Below are 20,074 nucleotides of genomic sequence, written 5' to 3'. Positions count from 1 at the left end.
TGGAATCAAGGAAATAGTTCTTAAAAAAGGACAACATTAGTTGTGAGAATGAAAGTATAATCAGAAACAATAGCTAAAATACAATTATCCCAATTCTCTGGGGAAAAGTGTTCTTTTTTTTTTTTTCAACTGTGCATTGTAACTACCAGAGGAAACATTCCCGATCTTATTAGGTATGTTGAACTGTGAAAAAGCAAGAGATATCTAGAATACTTTGAGAGGTTATATAGAGGCCAAACCATTCTAGACTTCTCATACTCCAAAAAAATAATAAAACAAACAAACAAAGAAAACACACACACACACACACACACACACACACACACACACACAAGACTTAAGCTAAATCTCTCATAATTTAAATCCAAACATTAATCTCTTTCTCTGAGCAGCTGTAAGGTTACAGCTGATGAAAAAGAAAATGAAAACATCTATAAGATACTAAAGAAAACATGTGTTGTTTTCACTTCATATGTAGCAAGAACACAAAGCCTATAGTTTCATACCTCACTAGAGAGAATAAAAATTGTTATCACAAATTTTTATAACATGAGTTTTAAAGGGATCTCTTGCTAACTGAAATAATGCCTTTACCATATTTGCAAAATAAATGTCTTGAATATTGACAAGCTCTAAAAATGAAAAGCATATAGATATAAATGAAGAGTAAAAGTGGTAGATTGTGATTTGATGATTCTTTTCCATGACTGGAACACTTCTGAGAAGTCAAGATTTTTATATGTTAAATAAATAAATACATGTGTAATATTTAATATATTAAATATAACAAGAATTAGGCTACTTCAGTTATCAGATCTACAAAGAACTACATCTACTGGGGTGTTAGATGTCTACCCCTGTAGAAGGATGCTAGCCCCTAACACAGTATCATTGAGGCCTCATTAGCACTTGTAATAGGACAGAGATTCATCCTAATCAGCTGCATCATGTACTAGTATGCATTGTAGAAATTATCATCAGCATCATTATTAATTGTTGTCAAATTAAAGAAAGATGCAGAAGTACCTCCTACTTAAAAAGTAATAATTCTAAATTATTTTCAGTATAATCCATGGCAATATGAGTTTATTCTGTGGTTTGTTTCGTTTTTCCCCCAGTTTCAGAGATGAGAACAAGAGACCCTAATCCTCAACTATGCTGAAACTCTTGTTGGGGTGAAATAAATTCACCCACACAAAGAACAGAGTAGCTGGTTGGTGGAAAACCTCCACCAAGGCAAGACCATATCTGTTTTTTCTCTTCTGTTTATTCAGCTTAAGCAGAGAGCTTTGTCCACCATAGAAGATGTTAAATAATTATGTATTGAGTAAATACCATACCAGAGTTAGAAATTCAGGTCTGGTAGGACAGAGAGAAAACAGAGCAATGTTGATTGTGTGGAATGTGATTTGCCCTTTTGCTGGGCACTTTGTATAAAGGACCACTTAATTCTCTCCAGAGCCCTATAAAACAGATATATTATCCTCACCACATCAATGGTAAAGACCTCAATCCTTGACATGTCTGGTGGGCCTTGAATTAACTAACTTGGTCTGAGCCTCTCAGTATGACTTGAACTCATGCCAGGATTTGTACATGCCCTTGACCTCTCCCCCAGCTCTTGCCAACTTCTCATCCTTCTCATCCTCAAGTCTCTGCTCCAAAGTCACTTAAGTGTGACTTCCTCAAGAAGGTTTTCCCTGTAACCCTTCCTTCCACCGGAGCACTTACCACTACTCTAGCTAAATGATCATCTCTGGAGCTCCTTCTTTCATGTGAGCCTTCTCTAATAGATTCCAAACTCTCTAGAGGGCTTCATCGTCCTGTTGATTGTTTATCCCCAACACTTTCTGCACTCTCTGTCATATAATATGCTTTCAAAAATATTTGATGAATAAATGAATGATGTGAAAACCCAGGCTTGCGGAAGTTAAATAACCCACTCAAAGTCCCAAAACTAATGATATGAGTAGAGTTTAAGCCAGGGGCTAACAAATTCCAGAGGCTACAAACTGCAGAGGCTAAAATTTAGAACAAGAAAAAGGAAGATTGATTTAGGATTAAATAAACAAAGTATTTAATAAGGATAAATATAAAATCCTCCATTAATTTAAAATATAACAAAAACTGAACAGGGTCATAATGATCACCCCTGTGTTATAGAAATCATCCTCACTGCAGTTAATGCCAGATATTTTACTAAACATTGTATATGGGTTATGTTTATTTAAACTTCATAATAACTCAGATAAGTATTATCATTATTTCTGTTCTAAAATTAAAAACTTTCCCAACAATATAGCCAAGCAAATCCAAGCAATCTGACTTCAGAACCCATGTGCACTTAAGAACAAATTTATTCAAATTTCAGACTTGGGATTTTTGTTGTCGTCTTGCTTATTTAATTGTTTCCTTAAGATATACAACCTACAGATTTTTGAGGACTAAAATTTTGCCCAACTAAAAAGGTTGGGCAACTGCCACAAAAAGATACTGTAATTTTAGGCTGATTTACTCCAACTAAAATATCCATAATGGAGGAGTTAATAGTCTCTGGGCCCCTTTCCCTGAAATAGTTAATGTTGCTATATACCTAGACTGGGTGGCTCAGTTGGTTAAGTTTTCAACTTCTGGTTTCAGCTCAGTTCTTGATCTGAGTCATGAGTTTGACTTACTTAAAAAAAAAAAAAATGAAATTCTACATACCAAATTTGGGAACAGGAGATCACAGCCACCTTTCATAAATGGGAACTATCTTTCTGGAAAGAAATCTACTCAGACTTACACCAACACCAAGTTTAGGGAAAGAACTCTCAGAGTATGAGCTAGAAATCAGATTTCCTGCTCTCATGGAGGACACTGCTGCCCCCTTGTGCCTTGATGTTGTAATAAAACGCTCAGAATGTTTGAGGCTGGCTGGCTGATCTGGCTCATCCTCTGAGCTCTCGAGACCACTCTGCAGCTCTCTGGCAGCTGACTCAGAGTAACAAGTAGGTCCCAGGTTTTCTTCTGAGCCACTGCGCCGCAGTAGGGAACACGCTGTGAGTCAAGGCAGGGCTATTCTCCCAGGTAGTGACCCTTGCTAATTGTCCCCTTTAGGAAGAGACTCTGAAGAATCACTGAGGCGAAGAAGGGTACGACTTCTTAAGTATTTGTGGCAAACAGAATTTAATTAAACAGAATAAGCATTCCTCCGACGTGTAGCCAAGCTCCAGAGATTCAGGGCTGCTCCTGGAAACAGCAACTTGCTGAGAAGCAAGTACCTGAGAGAGGGACAAAAAATCCCTTTCTCAGAATTAAGAACAAGAAAGCAAAGGCAATGGAATATATGATAAGATATATCTGATGGGTTGGGGCACCTGGGTGGCTCAATGGGTTGAAGCCTCTGCCTTCCGCTCAGGTCATGATCCCAGGGTCCTGGGATCAAGTCCTGCATCGGGCTCTCTGCTGGGCAGGGAGCCTGCTTCCCCCTCTCTGTCTCAGCCTGCCTCTCTGCCTACTTGTGATCTCTGTCTGTCAAGCAAATGAATAAAATCTTAAAACAAATTTTTTTAATTAAAAAAAAGCTATATCTGATGGGCTGTGCTATACCTTTCTCATTAAAGCAAATGAAGTGGTTGTCCTGCATTTCTTCACTTGTGACATTTGAGTTAACTTATGAAAAGCAGTTAGATTTTTCATGCCATTTGCCACTGGCATTTATTTGTGTGAATATTTGAATATTGTCTGTCTGCCTTACAGACTGTAAGCTCCACATGGGTGGGGCCCATGCTTGCTGACCTGGAGATATTTGTTGAATAAATGATTGATGATTTTTCTTTTTTGAGTGGGAATTAATAGGTTTAAAAAATATTGGGTAAAAGTTCTCCATGAGTTTATTTTTCTTTTCTATAGTTATGCTTGCCTTTCATGGAGGCAGCTTGGAAAACACAAAAGCTTTTTAGCCAAATCCAGGTTCAGATCCCAGTCCTATGGCTGAATATCTGCTTGACCTTAGGGACGTTTCTCAACCCTCTCTGAGCTCATTTCTTACATACCATTTAAGAAAATATCTACTTCCTTTACTTATTATAAGGACTAAATGAGGACACCCATCGCCTACACAAGCTGGCTCGGTGCCCAGCAGACCATGGGTGATCATTAAATGCTACTTTTCTTTATCCTGCACCCTCTGCATTCCCTCAAAGCTCAATATATCATAGAACATATTTTTTCTAAAATCTAGACTAGACAAGTCAAATCTACTGTATCTACATACATAGACACACCTATAAGCAATCTCTAGGCTATGCTTCTTTGTCCAGTAGAACTTGCACTGAATTTGTCAGCAAACAATAAAGTGCGCGCATTTCCATTTTCCCACTCTGTTGAGAGATGTAATAAAATGACCACGGGGTGTTTTTTATGTTAGGGTGTTTTTTACTCTATGTTAGGGTGTTTTTTACTCTAGTAACTGAAAACCAATAAATAAAAATGGCTTACACAATGAGGAAAATGTATGATCTCACATAAGAAGCCTAGAGAAGATAGGCACAGTGAAGTCCTCAAAGAGCCAGAATCTAGTCAATGCAGTAGGTCAGGAAAAGGAAACTGAGAATAAGATTGTTGCAAAGCTCCAGAAAAATACATCTTCTTACAATCACATATATATACACACATATGTGTGTGTGTGTGTGTGTGTGTGTGTGTGTACTTGCATACCATCATATCGGTGTTTTATTCTTTCCAACTGAAATATTGCATGATTCTTTAAAGTAGAATTTTTTTATTCAGTTGTGTTTTTTTTTCCAATATCAGTAGGCTGATGTCATGCCAATTTGAAAGCAATTGAATCAATTCATAAAATCTGCATAATGACCTTGATGATATAGAGCAGAAATAAATAAGGACAGGACACTCCTCAGCATGTGGAATAACTCTTCATAGCAATCATAAAAAGAATATTCATTTTGCAGTTACTGCTTCTCCTGTGCACTGCTGAACACAGACTTGACAGGGTTGATTCCTTTCAAATCTAGCTAAACTAGGGTTCCAAGTAGTGAAGTTTACAATGGAAAAGACATTTGAACAGAAACTCTTATGAAAACTGAGGTCCACTCATATTGAGAGGAAGCAGACTGTAGTTTGCAGACCTCCGAAAATGGCCCACTCATGATTCCTGTCTCCTGGTTATTCAACCAAACACTAATCGAGGAATTCCCTTAAAGAGATTTTACAGTTGTAATTAAAGTCCCATATCAGTTGAACTTAAGACACAGAGATCATCCTCACGAGTCTGATCTATTCACATGAGCCCTTTCAAAGATAAAAGAAATCAGAACTCATGAGAAGGAAACTGAGCCAGGCACACAGCTAATAGTCCACCAGGTAAAGGGAACTTCAGTCCTACAACCAAAAGAAACAGAATCCTGCCAACAATCTGAATGAGCTAGGAGGAACACTGCCAGGCCCACAAGAGAACCAGTCAGCTTAACATGTTGAGTGTGAGACCCTGAGTAGAGAACACAGCCTAGCCATGACAGACTCTTGCCCCACAGACCTGAGATCATAAACTTGAGTTGTCTTAAGTCACTAAGTTTTGGGTAATTTTTTGTGCAACGGTAGAACTAATACACAGGCCTTCTCTTGGGTCACTGTTGTCTTCTCCTACTCCCTCAATGGTTTTGGATACCTGCAGAAATTAACTGTGTTGTAATTGACTGAATGAATTTTGTCCAAATAAACCCTCTCTTTGCATAAAGTTGAGGAAAACTTTTTCTGAAGACTCTTTAAATCAGATAACTATGTGCCTTCCAATGAAGGTTTAGGACTTGGGCCTAATCCCAGAAAGGGTTTTCCTGCAAAATTTGGGCAACTTCATTTCTGCAAAATCAGCATAAAGGACTCGAGGATATTAAAAGACATCAACATTTGTAGAGTTTTTAGAATAGTGCTAAGATCTTTATATACATAATGTCTCTGAGTTGTCATTCCCTCACTGTAAAATTCTATTACTTTCTACATTTTATAGACTAAGACTCAGAGGCTGGACATTTCAATAATGATTTCTTTGTTAGTAGAGATGGAACTTGAGGTTTTTTGTTTGTTCGTTTGTTTTTTGGCTGTACATCTTGTGTAATTTCCCTCTTCCTTAGAGTTGCAAAAGAGAGTTTAAAGTGCAGAGAAAACTTGTGCCTGGGATTTCTCCTTCACCCAGGGTGATAAGGGAACCTCACTGGGCTAAGAATATGCCTATACCCTCACACTCAAACAACAGAACTGAATCTTGATTATCACCCAGCACTTGTGTCTTTTCCAATATTATGGAGAGAAGTGTTTCTCCACATTTTTTTTTAGTATGATATTTAGCCCAAAGTGTGTATTACAGAATGCAGAAGTTTCTTAATGCAAATTTTAGAAGCAGCAAAATATGTCCATCATGTTGGTTGTATCCTGTTTTTAAAAATTTTCTCTTTTATGCATTGTCTATTTTAATTTTCCGTTGTTGTTTACATGTGACATCAATATTTCTTAGAGGTCATTTTACAGGTGAGGAAACTTAGACTGAGAGAAAATAAATGACAATAGAACAGAAATTTAACCCAGCAATTGCACTACTAGGTATTTACGTCAAAGATACAAATGTAGTGATCCAAGGGGGCCCCTGCACCCCAATGTTTATAGCAACAATGTCCACAGTAGCCAAACTATAGAAAGAGCACAGAGATCCATCAGCAGATGAATGGGTAAAGAAGATATGGTCTATATATACAACTGAATACTACTTAGCTGTCAAAAAAAAAAAAAAAAGAAATCTTACCATATGCAATGATGTGGATGGAACTAGAGAGTATTAAGGGAAATAAGTCTATCAAAGAAAGACAATTATGTTCTCACGCATATGTGGAATTTAAGAAACAAAACAGAGGATTATAGGGGAAGGAAGGGAAAAATAAAACAAGATGAAATAAGAGAGGGAAACAAACCATAAGAGACCCTTAATCACGGGAAACAAACTGAGGAGGGGGTTGGGGAGGGGCCTGCGGGAATGGGGTAACTGGGTTATGGACATTAAGAAGGACGCATGTTGTAATGAGCACCGGGTGTTATATAAGACTGATGAATCTCTGAACTCTACCTCTGAAACTAATAATACACTACTATATGCTAATTAATTGAACTTAAATTAAAGAAAAAAGAACAGAAAGTTAAAACTGGTTCTAGTTCTCAGTGATCAGCTTTTATGCTCTGAAAACTGAAGGACTAATCCTCTTATTTTCAATGAGCTTTTATAGCACAATTGTTGAATACAGTAAAGATCGTAAAATCCTTGTTGAAATAAGAAATGTTTTCCCCTGACCCTAGTGATTTCCTCTTAATTTTTATGAACACATTTATGATAAAAAGTGGTGAAGGTAGGGAGTGGGACCAAGTTTTTGACCTCAAAAATTCTTCGTAACCATTTAATGGTCTCTAGTGGTAGAGATGTATAGAAGAAAAAGTGGGGACTTTGACTAATATAACACAAGGCATCTGGGGCTCCTGGGTGGCTCAGTCAGTTGAGTGTCAGATTCTTGGTTTCTACTCAGGTCATGATCTCAGGCTCTTGATCTCAGTGTCCTGAGATTGAGCCCTGCTTCAAGCTCCACACTCAGTGGAAGTCTGCTGGAGATTCTCTCTCTCTTTCCCTGTCTGTCTCTGCCCCTCCACTCCAAGTAAATAAATCTTTAAAAAAAAATACAACACAAGGCATCAGCTAGATAGAGAAGAACAGGCAAATTACAGGGAAAAAAAATATTTGGGAGTATATGGTATTCCAAAAATTTGCATAAAGTTTTTCAAGGATACTGCCAGAGCAAATTTATTTTCTAATTTCTTAAAAGCTAAGAGCAGGTTGAGGAGCACCTGGCTGGCTCAATTGGTAGAGCATGTGACTCTTGATCTCAGGGTTGTGAGTTTAAGCCCCATGTTGGGTGCAGAGATTACTTAAAAAAAAAAAAAAGATAAACATTTTTTAATACTCTCTGTTTTAAACACTGTTGGGCTGTTGGGCTTTATAAAAATCGGTGCCTGCCTACAGAGTATTTACCAAGTCTAAGAGGAACAGAGAAGTCCACATACAAAATCTGGGGATATTATCAGTACAAGCCATCAGTACAAGTACAAAGCACCATTTGAACTTTCAAAAATTCTCCTGTAATTGTGAAATGCCAGGCCATGTTTGAACTGTCATGCTATTAAGAGAGTGACTTTTCTAAGCAAACCTGTTCCAAACACAGGAAGGGGGAGTGGAATTTAATTTAGAAGAACCTATGCTTTCCCAATTGGATTAGGTATCAAGCAGGGTGGAATAATATATAAAGCCAGTCATGCTTTCCAACTGCAGGTCTCCAAAAATGAAACGCTCCATCCTTCATTTTTATTGTATCGGTGAGTTCATTCTGTCTTGTGAAAGTCATCCCTACTGGAAATGGTGGGTTGTGTTAATGATTTAATCAACTAATTAATGGGAAATCTGAAAGAAAAACTCAAAGGATAAAAAAGTTGTCTTGGCCATGAAATTATAACAGCTTGATATGCTCCTATCTTGAAAATTAAGAAAACAAAAGCCAATATTTCCCAAATGTTGTGATATATCCATAGCATGTAATACAACCAGACAAAAATACTCTTGTTAAAGAATCCTCTGTAGGGAGACTTCTTATCTGATTTGGGGGCACTGCAGACACCAGAGTCTTAACTATAACAATTGGATGGGGTCCATGTGGTATACATGAGGGTTGCTGGAGGGGATAGAGATGCAGGGATGGGGTAACTGGGTGAAGGACATTAAGGATGGCATGTGATGTAATGAGCCCTGGGTATTATGTAAGACCGATGAATCACTGAACTCTACCTCTGAAACTAATAATACACTATATGTTAATTAATTGAATTTAAATTTTAAAAAAAGAACAGAAATTTAAAACTGCTTCTAGTTCTTAGTGATCAGCTTTTATGCTCTGAAAACTGTAGGGCTAATCCTCTTACTTACATATGTATGATAAACAGCCCTGAAGTCTACCACACATGAAATCCTGTTCTCCTTGCCTAGTCCGCTTCAGCTCTTCCCTTTTGGTGTAGCTCACGAGTTAATGCCCCGCATTCTTCTAAGTGTCCAGGATGCTTGCTGGTCTCTGCTTGCGAACTTGCACACAGCCCCCTGTAAGTATGGTCACTAACAATTGTACTGCTTAAGAAGGTAACTTCTTCTAAGAAGTGCCAACTTACCTGCCACTTTCTTCTTGCCAGAGGAATGAATGGATGCTCACCTTATTTGGGTAGTGATATGAGGCTTCCTCTTTCTTTTCTCTGATCTGAGTGTCTGGTGTCCAGCCTTTGTGTTCCCTTTGGTAGCTCCATCCAAATTCTGCTGGTTCTACTTCTCAAAGACATGTCAGTCTACTTTCTTTGTCAGGGAGAAAAACTGAAAGAACAGATACTGGACAAAACATGGATGGCATGACATTTCTGTTGGTAGAAACCCGGGATTTTCCACATAAGCCCCACCATGTATACTCTCCTTAGCAACAGGAGTAGGTGTCAGAGTGGATGAAATACACGGTTGCTTAAAAAATGTGACTTCATAGACATCATAAAAAGGTTACCCCAGAACTATTTCTTTCACGAGGCCTTTTAGTTTTGGTTTTTTCTCATGACATTCTTGTACCATACTTCTTCCTTTTGGATTCCTAAAGAGGGATCTCTAAATGTTTAATAATAGTCCTGAATCTGAGCAGATGACATACACCAGAGCAGGATGATTTATGAGAAGAGGAGATTTCAGCCAGTGGAGTGGACAAATACCACTGAGAAAACACACCTGATTTGCATATCACTGCAACTATTTGTAGAGCATTCTGACAATTTTCAAGGAAATTCTGGAAGGCTTCCTTTCTTGTGAGATAAACATGTAAGGACTCTTGATGCACCTCAGAAAATAATTTCTCTAGCAGTTTCCTATATGTGCATGAATTTCTTTAGGAGGTGCTTTCCCAACAGTCTTCATGGGCTGCTGTAATTCTTTTTTTTTTTTAGAGAAAGAGAAAGAGAGTGCGTGTAAGCTTGGGGAGGGAGGGGCAGAGGGAGAGAATCTCAAGCAGACTCCCTGCGGAACACAGAGCCAGTCACTGGGCTCCATCCCATGACCCTGAGATCATGACTTGAGACAAAACACTTAACCGCATGAGGCACCCAAGCACCCTGGAGTGCTGTATTTCTAATGTACTCATGTAAACATTACTAGGGAAAGCTTTCCTTTGAAGTAATGGATAAAATTTTGCTGGGTTTCTACTAACATTTATTTCCAATATGGTGGCCATTATTCTCTTCAGTTGTCATTTACAATTGCAGTATTCCCCTGCCTTTGAGGGTAAACTCTGATGATAGAGTTCATTCAGTTTATAGTGTTAGAGGAGAAAGCATAACTCATATCTGTTTTATGGGCTCATTACATCATAGCAGACCTGCACTGTAGTAGGTTCAAGTGCTTTGATGAACACCATTTAACTCTGGTATTGCTGCAACATTGTTGTTGTAATGGAGTTGTAATGGAGTTCTGCTTACCAAATTTGAGATTATTACTACTGTAGCAACAGCATTAATTAATGAGCAAATAGGATATGCAAAGAGGGGGGTTAAGATAATCGCATAACATGCATTATCTTGTTGATTCTTCTAACAGCCCTCTGATGTCAATAGTTATCCCCATGCTAGAGGGAGAACAATGAAACTCAGATTAAACCATTTGTCTGAAGCTATACAAGTTTGAAGTGGCAGACCAAAGGTTCAATCCAATTCTACTTAAGTCCAGAACCCAGAATCAGAAGCATTTCACTAGATTATTCTAAATACTGCCAGGCAGAACATGCCAGCTCTTGTTTGGACATGAAGGGGTTTCTGAAGTCCGTGCATCAGCTTAGACCTCGGGAAACCCGGACACAAGGTAAGGCTCAGCAGCCCACTGTGGGGTTAAGGGCACTTCCTGTAACCTTAGCCTCACTCTCTTCACCTTTAAAATGAAGCCATTGAACTGGGTTTTCTATAAAGTTGCTTAAACATTCAAGTTTCCTGATTCTGATCAAGAGATGACTTCGGCCACTTTCGAATGGTCAGTTTCTCTCTCCGACTGCTTGCTCATCTGAAAAATGGAGGTAAAGCTAGCATCTATCCATTTGCAGGAAATAATCCATATAAGCCATTTAATACAGTGCTTAGAACATAGAAAGTGCTCATGTATTTGCTTATCATCACAGTGCTTCTCATGATCACCATCGTCGTCATTCTCGTGTTAACTGTCATAAAAAACCTACTTCATTAGTATTGATATTAGCAGTAGGAAAATATCCACTGTATATTTACAATGGATTTTGGCACTCATATGCATCATGACCCTATGTAAGAGAGCTGAAAATGATCACTAAGGAATGCATCTGTAAGGCCCCACAGGGCAAGTGTCTCGACCACCTGACAAATGTATGGCAGTTATGTGCTAAGAAAATCTCATTCTACATTTATTGCATCCTGATCATATCATGGTGAAGGGTTTAAGAAGTAATAAAGGAAACTCGCTGGTCAGAGCAGATTAATGTGGTAGCCAGCAGAGTGCCAGGAAACTCCAACTCCTTGACATTTGATGAAGTAGTTCATTTAACCTGTCCTAAAAACTGCAACTTTTTCCAAACCTCTTTAGTGTCAAGCTATTGATAATTAGAGTAAATTGTATGTGGTGAAGAGGCAGACGTGTGCAGGTCCTTGCTGGACGAAAGGCAATAATTTCTCCAAAAAAAAAAAAAGAAGAAGAAGAAGAAGAACCTAACAACAATTTCCACAAATCTTACAAAATACAATTTCATTATGTATATGCACATGCGTGTGTATTTTTGTAATCAATGTCCCCAGTTTTGATTGAATGGCTTCCTTTTACATGTGGGTGTCTTCAACACAACCACAATAGATGACTCTGGGAGGAAATAAACACTGTGTGTTCTCCCAAAGGAAGTATTTTTATGGATGGGGTGCACCAGAAAACCGCTTCTTCAGTCCTAATAGAAAAAAGAAAAATGATAATAATACAGAAGGCAAGACAACATTGCAATTAAAGGTCAGGGAAATATGAGTTTGATTCCATGGAACTTTAAACTTTAAATTCCATAAAAGCAAAACTGGAATTTTTAAAACTCAATCCAGTTTTTCACTCACTCAGTGCCTAGAACAGTGCCTGATACATGGAAGATACTAAATAAGTATTTGTTGAAAGAACAAGCAAATGGATAGCTCTGTGGAAAACTGTGATTCCAATGAGTTACTTAGTTTTAATTTCTCAACCTTCACTTTCCTCATCTCTAAAGAATCACCACCTTTCAGGGTTAGTGAAAATGTTAAACACTGTATGTAAGAAGGCCTTGAATACAGGCTCAGTAAATGTCTGTGGTTGTGGTACTGTGGTCCGGCAGATTTCCCTCAAAACATCCTGTCTGCATGAAAAACACACACGTCAGTTTATCCCTTGGAGGAATCTGCGCAAATGCCTTGATGCCCTCTGGTAATTTTCAAAGTGATGATTAGGTTCATGAGGGAAGCAAATTATTGGTGTATGTTCATGGGATCTGGTGCATGTCAAATTCCTATGTGATTCTGGCCAGCGGCCCATCTAGATGTGAAGCTTTCTCAAAAACATTTGGCAGGGGTACAGACCAGTGCAGCCTTTCTGGAAAGCAGTGTGACCGTGTTTGTAAAGAACCTCACAACCACTTAAACCTTTTGGTCTAGGGATTCTCCTTCTGGGTTAGTCATTAAGAAAGAACCCTAGGTGCAATCAGTTGTATGTGCTAGACTATTAATTACGTCCTTATTCCTATGTAGTCCCCCAATGCTGAAATGTCCTTAGTATCCAACAATATGATAAATTCAATGTGCACATAATTAGGCTGCCATTAAAAATAATGACATGAAAAATGTTCAGGATGTATTGTTAAGGTAAAAAAATAATAAGGGGCCTCAAAACAATAAGATGTAAAACTATTGTTTTATCCCAATTTTATTTATATCAAATTGTATCAAATTCACATCAAAATTTTGCCCAATTTTATATTAATATGCTTAGATACATTACCAAAATAACTTTACAGTAGTATAATTATGGGCAATTTTTGTTTTCTTATTCTTTTTAAAAAAAAATATTTTATTTATTTATTTGAGAGAGAGAGACAGAGAGAGAGAGAGAGCGCGCACGCGCGCGCGCACACGTGCGTGCCAAGTGGGGGGAGGGGCAGAGAGATAAGCAGGTTCCCTTCTGATCAATGAGCCAGACACTGGGCTAGATCCTGGGACCCTGAGATCATGACCTGAGCCAAAGGCAGAAGCTTAACCAGCTGAGTCACTGAGGTGCCCCTTCCTTATCCTTTTCTATAGATAGTAAATTTTTGCAGAATGATCATTTTTTTAATAATCAGACAAAAAGTCATCAGAAACCGTAATACAGAAGCCATTGGGCTTACAGAAGCTTATAATAACTTCCCAAAGTGGATGAGTGAGGTTTTTCTCACTTTCCCTAAATCTAAGAATTCTACTACTGCTTAGATCCTGCGTCTTAGAGTGAAGAGAACCTAATGAATAAATCCATTCTCAGATGTGTAGGACTGACTGAAGGTGCTAATACATTATATATTAATAAAAATAACTTTAATAAAAAGAACAGGAACATGTTGGAAATAAAATGTATTATTTGAAAAAAAAAATCATCCATTTAAAATGTCACCAGAGGAACTGATACTGCTGAGTGATTTGATGATGGTCATGTTAAAGCATCAGTGGGAGAAAATTTCAGAGCACAGACACTCGGAGCATCTCTGAGACAGACACTGCTAATCATTCACCAAATCCACAGTTTGGTCTTCTTCCTGGGCACACAAGAGTTCTCTTGTTTTTTGGGGTGGATGTATTAAGTGATTTCTAACCAACAAAATGAGAGTGGAAATTACGTGTAGCCCTTTGCACTTCAAGACCTGGCCCATAGGCACCTCCCACAGAAGCTCCTCAGTGGTCCTTTTCTCCCACTGGATGAGACCATCCATGGACTCTAGAGCCCCCTCTGATGGCCAAGCTTTTGTTTGCCTCTGTCCCTTAAAGACTCTGGGAAGAACCATCAATTTAGACGGTTAGATGAGCAAGAAATACACTACATTTTTTTAAACTTATTATATAAATGGGGGCCTGTTTGCTAATGTTACTGCAGCAGGAGTTAACCTAATATAGCTACATTGTTCATGGCATACATTTGGCTGTATACACAGCCTGATCAAATCCGTTCTTGATGGAGAGGTGGAGATACCATTCCACAAAAGAGGTGAGGGAAAAGGTAGATAATAGATCTTTTGTACCATTTCATAAGTCCCTAGAGTCCTATAGAATTTGGTTAATTTTTCTCACCTGAATGTAGCATTGTTTTTCCGTAAGAACTCTTAAGAATAAACAAAAGATCATCACTCTCTGGACTTACTTTTACCTCTTTTGACTTATTTTTGAACTTTCTTCTTCTATTTGGATGGAGGCCCCATGAGGGCAAGACCTTTGATGTGTTTATTGCTGCTGCCCTGACTTTCTTGAAACATTCTAGAAAAATAAGCATACACTATGTATTGGTTAAAGATGTAAACTGATGTAATGAATGCAAGATGGATAAAGACAACTTCACCTGGTAAGGCTGACCACCCAAAACGTGGCCAGATGGCAGAGAGGGTTTTGCCTGACACAGACATGTGGTTGAATATAAACACATCTGAGGCAGTCAATTTCTTTCTTTCTTTTTTTTTTTTTTTTTACTTTATTTATTTGACAGAGAGAGAGATCACAAGTAGGCAGAGAAGCAGGCAGAGAGAGAGGGGGGGAAGCAGGCTCCCTGCCGAGCAGAGAGCCGATGCAGGGCTCGATCCCAGGACCCTGGCATCATGACCTGAGCTGAAGGCAGAGGCTTTAACCCACTGAGCCACTAAGGTCCCCTGAGGCAGTCAATTTCTAAATTTCATTTCATGTTATAAGATGTATCTATCAAACACGGCTAGAGATCAAAGGCAGCTGATAAGTTTGCTGAGGGCAAATGTCCCTTTACTTCCCATCTTCACCACTCACAAGAGTCATTTTACCTCCCAGATAGGTTTCCAGCTTGACCTTTCACACCCGATGACATAGTCATCTAATTGCTCTCTTCTTGCTATCCCAAGCAGATGGCTCAGAATTAAATAGCCAATAAATCACAATTTCCATGTGTACAGGGCTCAACTACAAGTGTTCACTTGCTCTTAAAATTGGTCTCTTGCTGTCAACTAAGAGTCATGTAGTTAAAAGTTTTGAGTGATTAGCTAGATACATGCCCTTTTTTTTTTCCTTTTGAGGTTATAGCTGGTGATTGTTTATTCATTTATATCTTAGGACTCTCTAGAAAAACTGAACTAAGAGATGTATCTATATACAGGAAGAGATTTATTTTAAGTAATTGGCTTACATGATTGTGGAGGTTTAGCCAGTTCAAAATCTGACGGGGGAGGCAAAGCCGGAGACTCAGGAAAAAGTTATAGCTGGAGTCCAAAGACCATCTGCCATAGAACCAAGAAAAGCCAGTGTTGTGGATCAGGTCAGAAGGTACAGGCTGGGGGATTCCCTTTTTCTCAGGGGAGATTAGACTTTCATCTATTTAGATCTTCAACTGATTAGACGAGGCCCACCCAAATTATGGAGGACAACTTTACTCAAATGTTGTTGATTTAAATGTCAGTCTCATCGAAAATTCCCTCATGGAAACATCCAGAATAATGTTGACCAACTAATTGGGCATTGTGGCTGAGACAAATTTAAACATAAAATAACACAAAGCATAAAATTAACTGTAAACAAATTTAAAAATGAAATTAACTGCTTTTCTTCTTATTTGTTTTTGATTGCCTTTTCTTTGATCCAATCCTCTTAGGTCTTTTGGGTCATTATTTTTACAAGGGTCATCTAATCCCAAATCTTGTGGTGATCTGGAGAGTCTCAAGCCCACATTCCAGCTCCCCCACTGGCTAGAACATGACCACAGAACCTTCAGTTCTGCCTCAGTGAATATAGACACCTAAGTCATAGGTCGATTATAATGATCAAATGGGAAAAATATACATTGACAAGCTCTGTAAACACAAGTTCACATTGAAGGCATTATTTTAAATTGTGTTCATATATCAAAAGTCCTACCTATCAAACCAATGAGTGAGAAAATAGAAAACTTCTCATGTGAGGCACATTTTAGTTGTGAGTAACAGGCTCATTGGAATAAAGAAAGATCAAGTTAACAAATCAAGTTTATTCATGAGGGGGCAATGATTTTGAGGATTAGGAGAAGCTTTAACACCACAACAGATGATTTTTTAAAGATCCCAGGAACAGTGTCAAATTTAAAGTACACAGAATATCTGTATCTCAGGGCAGGGAAGTTAACGCACCCCTGATGCTCCCCAGTGAATCCTGGGGAGAGCCAGACAGCATGGGAGCACCATGACAGCTAAGACAGGTAAGTGGGGCTGTTTGTTCCTGAGGAGCCACTCAAAAAGACTGGACAGAGCTCATCATCTCCCCACAGTCAATGTACAATTAACATCCCATATGTGACTTAATGTCAGATTGTTACATAAATATCAGTGTCTCTACCCTTCACGAGTCTCTACCCTTCAGACTCCTGACCAGAACATTCTTCAACTCCAGAGAGTGGAGGAAATTTTGCTCTCATCTTTGTCTATGATTCTCTTAGTCTTCATTTTCAGCACCAAGACAGACCTCTTCTAACATTTAAGATTTCAGTTCCTTTTGTAGAAAATGCCCGATCCACTCTGGTATAGGTAGCCTTGCCCTCTGTCCCACCAGGTCAGTGGTCCAACATTAGTGGAGTTCCAAAGGTCAGTATCCATCAGTCTGAAAAGTAACTCCACCCATGGAACAAGAATGGAAATTCTTTATGTTCAGGACTCTTTCTTTTCAGACCCTTCTCTCCAGAAGTTAAAAAGATCTTGCACTCCTATCTCACTCAAGGTCACCTGTTACAAACCATGCTATTATGCACTCCTGAACACACTGTGAACAGAAATTAGTAACTATTCCTCCTTGGACCACTCCCACATGGAGCATACTATTTTCTCGCTGAACTAAAGATACTGTGGGTCCAGCAAATCACCAGGGAAACATGGCACTAAGATTCAGCAAAGAGCACATCATAATCATCTTGCGATACTATTCCTGTATGAAAAACAATGTAATTTCCTCTTACTTTGTTGATAATAAACATTTGTATTCTTAAAAGCAATGGTGTGTTTTTCATGTGTCAGCACGGCTTTAATATTTATAATATGTGAAGATCTTTACATCTGTAATTTTTTTTCATTCTGTGGGACCTGAAGCAAAAAAGAGTTTATTGTGTGCTTTTATTCCCTTTGAAAAATGGATGGATATTTCACTTTCCTTGGTGCAGCTTTGCGCAGTAGACAGTTTCGTTTCAAAATGTGCAAAAAAAATCAGTTTTATGAACACTTTGCTCATATTGCTTCTCTACCACTTTCTTTAGGAATGTCCCAGTGGTGTTGTTAATGAAGAAACCTTCAAAGAGATTTACTCACAGTTCTTTCCGCAGGGAGGTAAGTGAAAATGTGGACTTGTTAACATACTCTCCATTAGAATTATGCTTGCAATCTTGAATTTGGCATTATCTTTTATGGCATGAGTCTACATTTTTAATCGCTATGTAAAAGAATTAATACACGTCATGCGAGTGCATATAATTTCCAATGTATCATAAAAGTGAGCATCTTACAAATGATCAGATAGCCAGGATTTCTCCTTCAGCTGAATGCAAAAAACAGTATTACTGTGTATCCCGTACTTTGGCTCTCAAACACACAGCACCTTTGGGCGGCAATGGCTCAGTCCAGGATATGATACAAAGCTCTTCAGCATGTACTGTAGGTATCATTTGATTCTTCCCACTCTCAAATTAGGACAAATATAATTATAATTATATAATTATATATATAATTATAAATATATTATATTTATATATAATATATATTATAAATTATATATAAATTATATATTATAAATATAATTATTATATTTAATAAATATATTTAATAAATATTATATATTATATATAAATATAAATATTATAAATATGATTATCCTCAATTTTCAGATGTGAAATCTGGGCTTTAGAGAAGTTAAATGGTTTGCTCAGGGTCACACATCCACTAATGGGTAGATAATGGCTTAGAACCTAGATCTTTCTAGAGCCTCACCTAGTGTTCTTTCTGCTCTTTCTCTTTTAGGACCTCTTGTTATCACCCCTCCCCCCACATCTGAGAAAGTTAATGCCACTCTAAATATTAATTTAATTGGAAAGGAAACAAGGAAGACGTGATGATAACACATACCTGTTGGAGATGAGTGAAGAGATCTATTTGCCCCTAGCCTTATAAGTTCTCTCTCATTCAACAGGAGGCCCAGCTCAAACAGAATCTACCGTGTATCCAGCTGTGCGTTAGGTGCTGATAATGAAAGAGGAAGAAGATGTGGTACCTGCCCAAAAGAACATTCCAGTTTAGTGCTGCAGATGGGCAATGTCCAAATAGGGCATTAAGTGCGAAGATAGGGGTTTAAATCACAGCATTAATGAGAGCACTGTGCAGGCACAACAGGGCGAACATAAAAAGGAAGTCATCCAGACTAACCGACCTGAGCTGTGGCAGCAACCATTCCTGAGGCATCCAGTATGTCCCTGGCCCTGGCACGCACTACCCCTCACCTCCCAACTCTCTTAGCTGTGACTCTCCTTTATTAATAAATCAAGATGAAATCAAGATGCAGAGAAGCTCATTGTTTCCTTTTCATCCTCTCATCCACCCTCTCACACTGCAATAGTAGTAACTGCAATAGTTTCTAAGCTAGTCTCCTCTGCTTCCAACCCTTCCCCGCTCCTGCAGCACCTTTTTTTCTCAATAGGAGCCAGAGTAATCCTGTTCAGTGAAAGCCAGCTCCCGTCACTGCTCTACTCAGAACCTTCCTTTCCATCAGAGTCTAAGCCACACCTGTCTAGTGACCTGGAAGCTGTGATCCCTGTTCCCTCTCTGCCTCGTCCTCTCCCTGCTCCCACCTTGTCCCTTGGGCTCTCTATGTTCCAGCACACCCCCCTCCTTCTAATTCCGCAGGCACAGTAGTTGGGCTACTGTTAAGACCTTTGAACCTGTTATTCCCTCTGCGTGGGATTCTTGCTCTCCCAAATAACCATCTCAGTATCCGACCACTTTCATTCCTATTCAGATGCCACTTTCTCATCAAGGCTTTCCTGGCCACCCTATCTTAAACCACAACCCCTTGGACTCCCCATGCCAACTTTATGTTTCTCTTTAGCACTCAAGAGCACCTAATAATACATGTTTTACCTCTTTCTGTTGTTGCTTATTGTCTCTTTCCTCACTAGAATGTCTTCTCCCAGGGACCGAAGGGTTTTGTGCATTGTTCATTGTTGTGAGCACAGGTGGTAGAAAAGTCACTGACCAGTCATCAGACTTGATCGTACTGTGTAAATGAGTGAAAGCAGGAAGGAATGAATGACATGAGCCTCACATGTTGGCTGGGACAGTACAACGGAATAATCTCTGCAAAAGGCATTTTGAAAGTATACAACACTTAAATATTAGTTTCAGACAAAAATTAACTTCTCTTTTGGTTTTCAATCCATTTGTTTTTAGGTATTTCAGTGGGTTGAAGACAGTTCTGTGTGTGAATTGTCAAAATAGACATTTTCATTTGCTATGACCGTTAAAAGGAATTAAATAAAAAATCTAATTAAATTTAATTAAAAATTTACAATTCTTATAAAAGAATTAAATTCTTGTAAAATAATTAAATTAGAATTCTGAGAATACACAAGGTGACCCATTATTACATGAATTTGGATATATCATGGGTGACAATTCCCACCCAGCCCATCTCATTACTAACAGTTCACGGACAGCTCTTGGTCATAGGGCCTGATGCC

At 38.5% G+C, this 20,074-nt stretch overlaps 1 protein-coding gene across 5 annotated transcripts in view; it reads left to right on the top strand.

Annotated features, from left to right (window-relative positions):
• The window catches only part of KCNIP4 (potassium voltage-gated channel interacting protein 4), a gene marked incomplete at its 5' end in the record, with an annotated part of 1,129,227 nt that overhangs the window by 1,073,246 nt on the left and 35,907 nt on the right, over nucleotides 1–20,074 (top strand). For all 5 annotated transcript variants that reach the window (XM_080796874.1, XM_080796870.1, XM_080796873.1 and 2 more), the window contains one exon: nucleotides 17,606–17,675. In XM_080796874.1, coding sequence (XP_080653000.1) covers nucleotides 17,606–17,675 — 70 coding nt within the window. The remainder of the gene's footprint in view (nucleotides 1–17,605; nucleotides 17,676–20,074) is intronic.

Source organism: Martes martes (assembly GCF_963455335.1).
Source record: "Martes martes genome assembly, chromosome: 2".
NCBI lineage: Eukaryota > Metazoa > Chordata > Mammalia > Carnivora > Mustelidae > Martes > Martes martes.
This window is presented reverse-complemented; position numbering and strand designations above follow the sequence as displayed.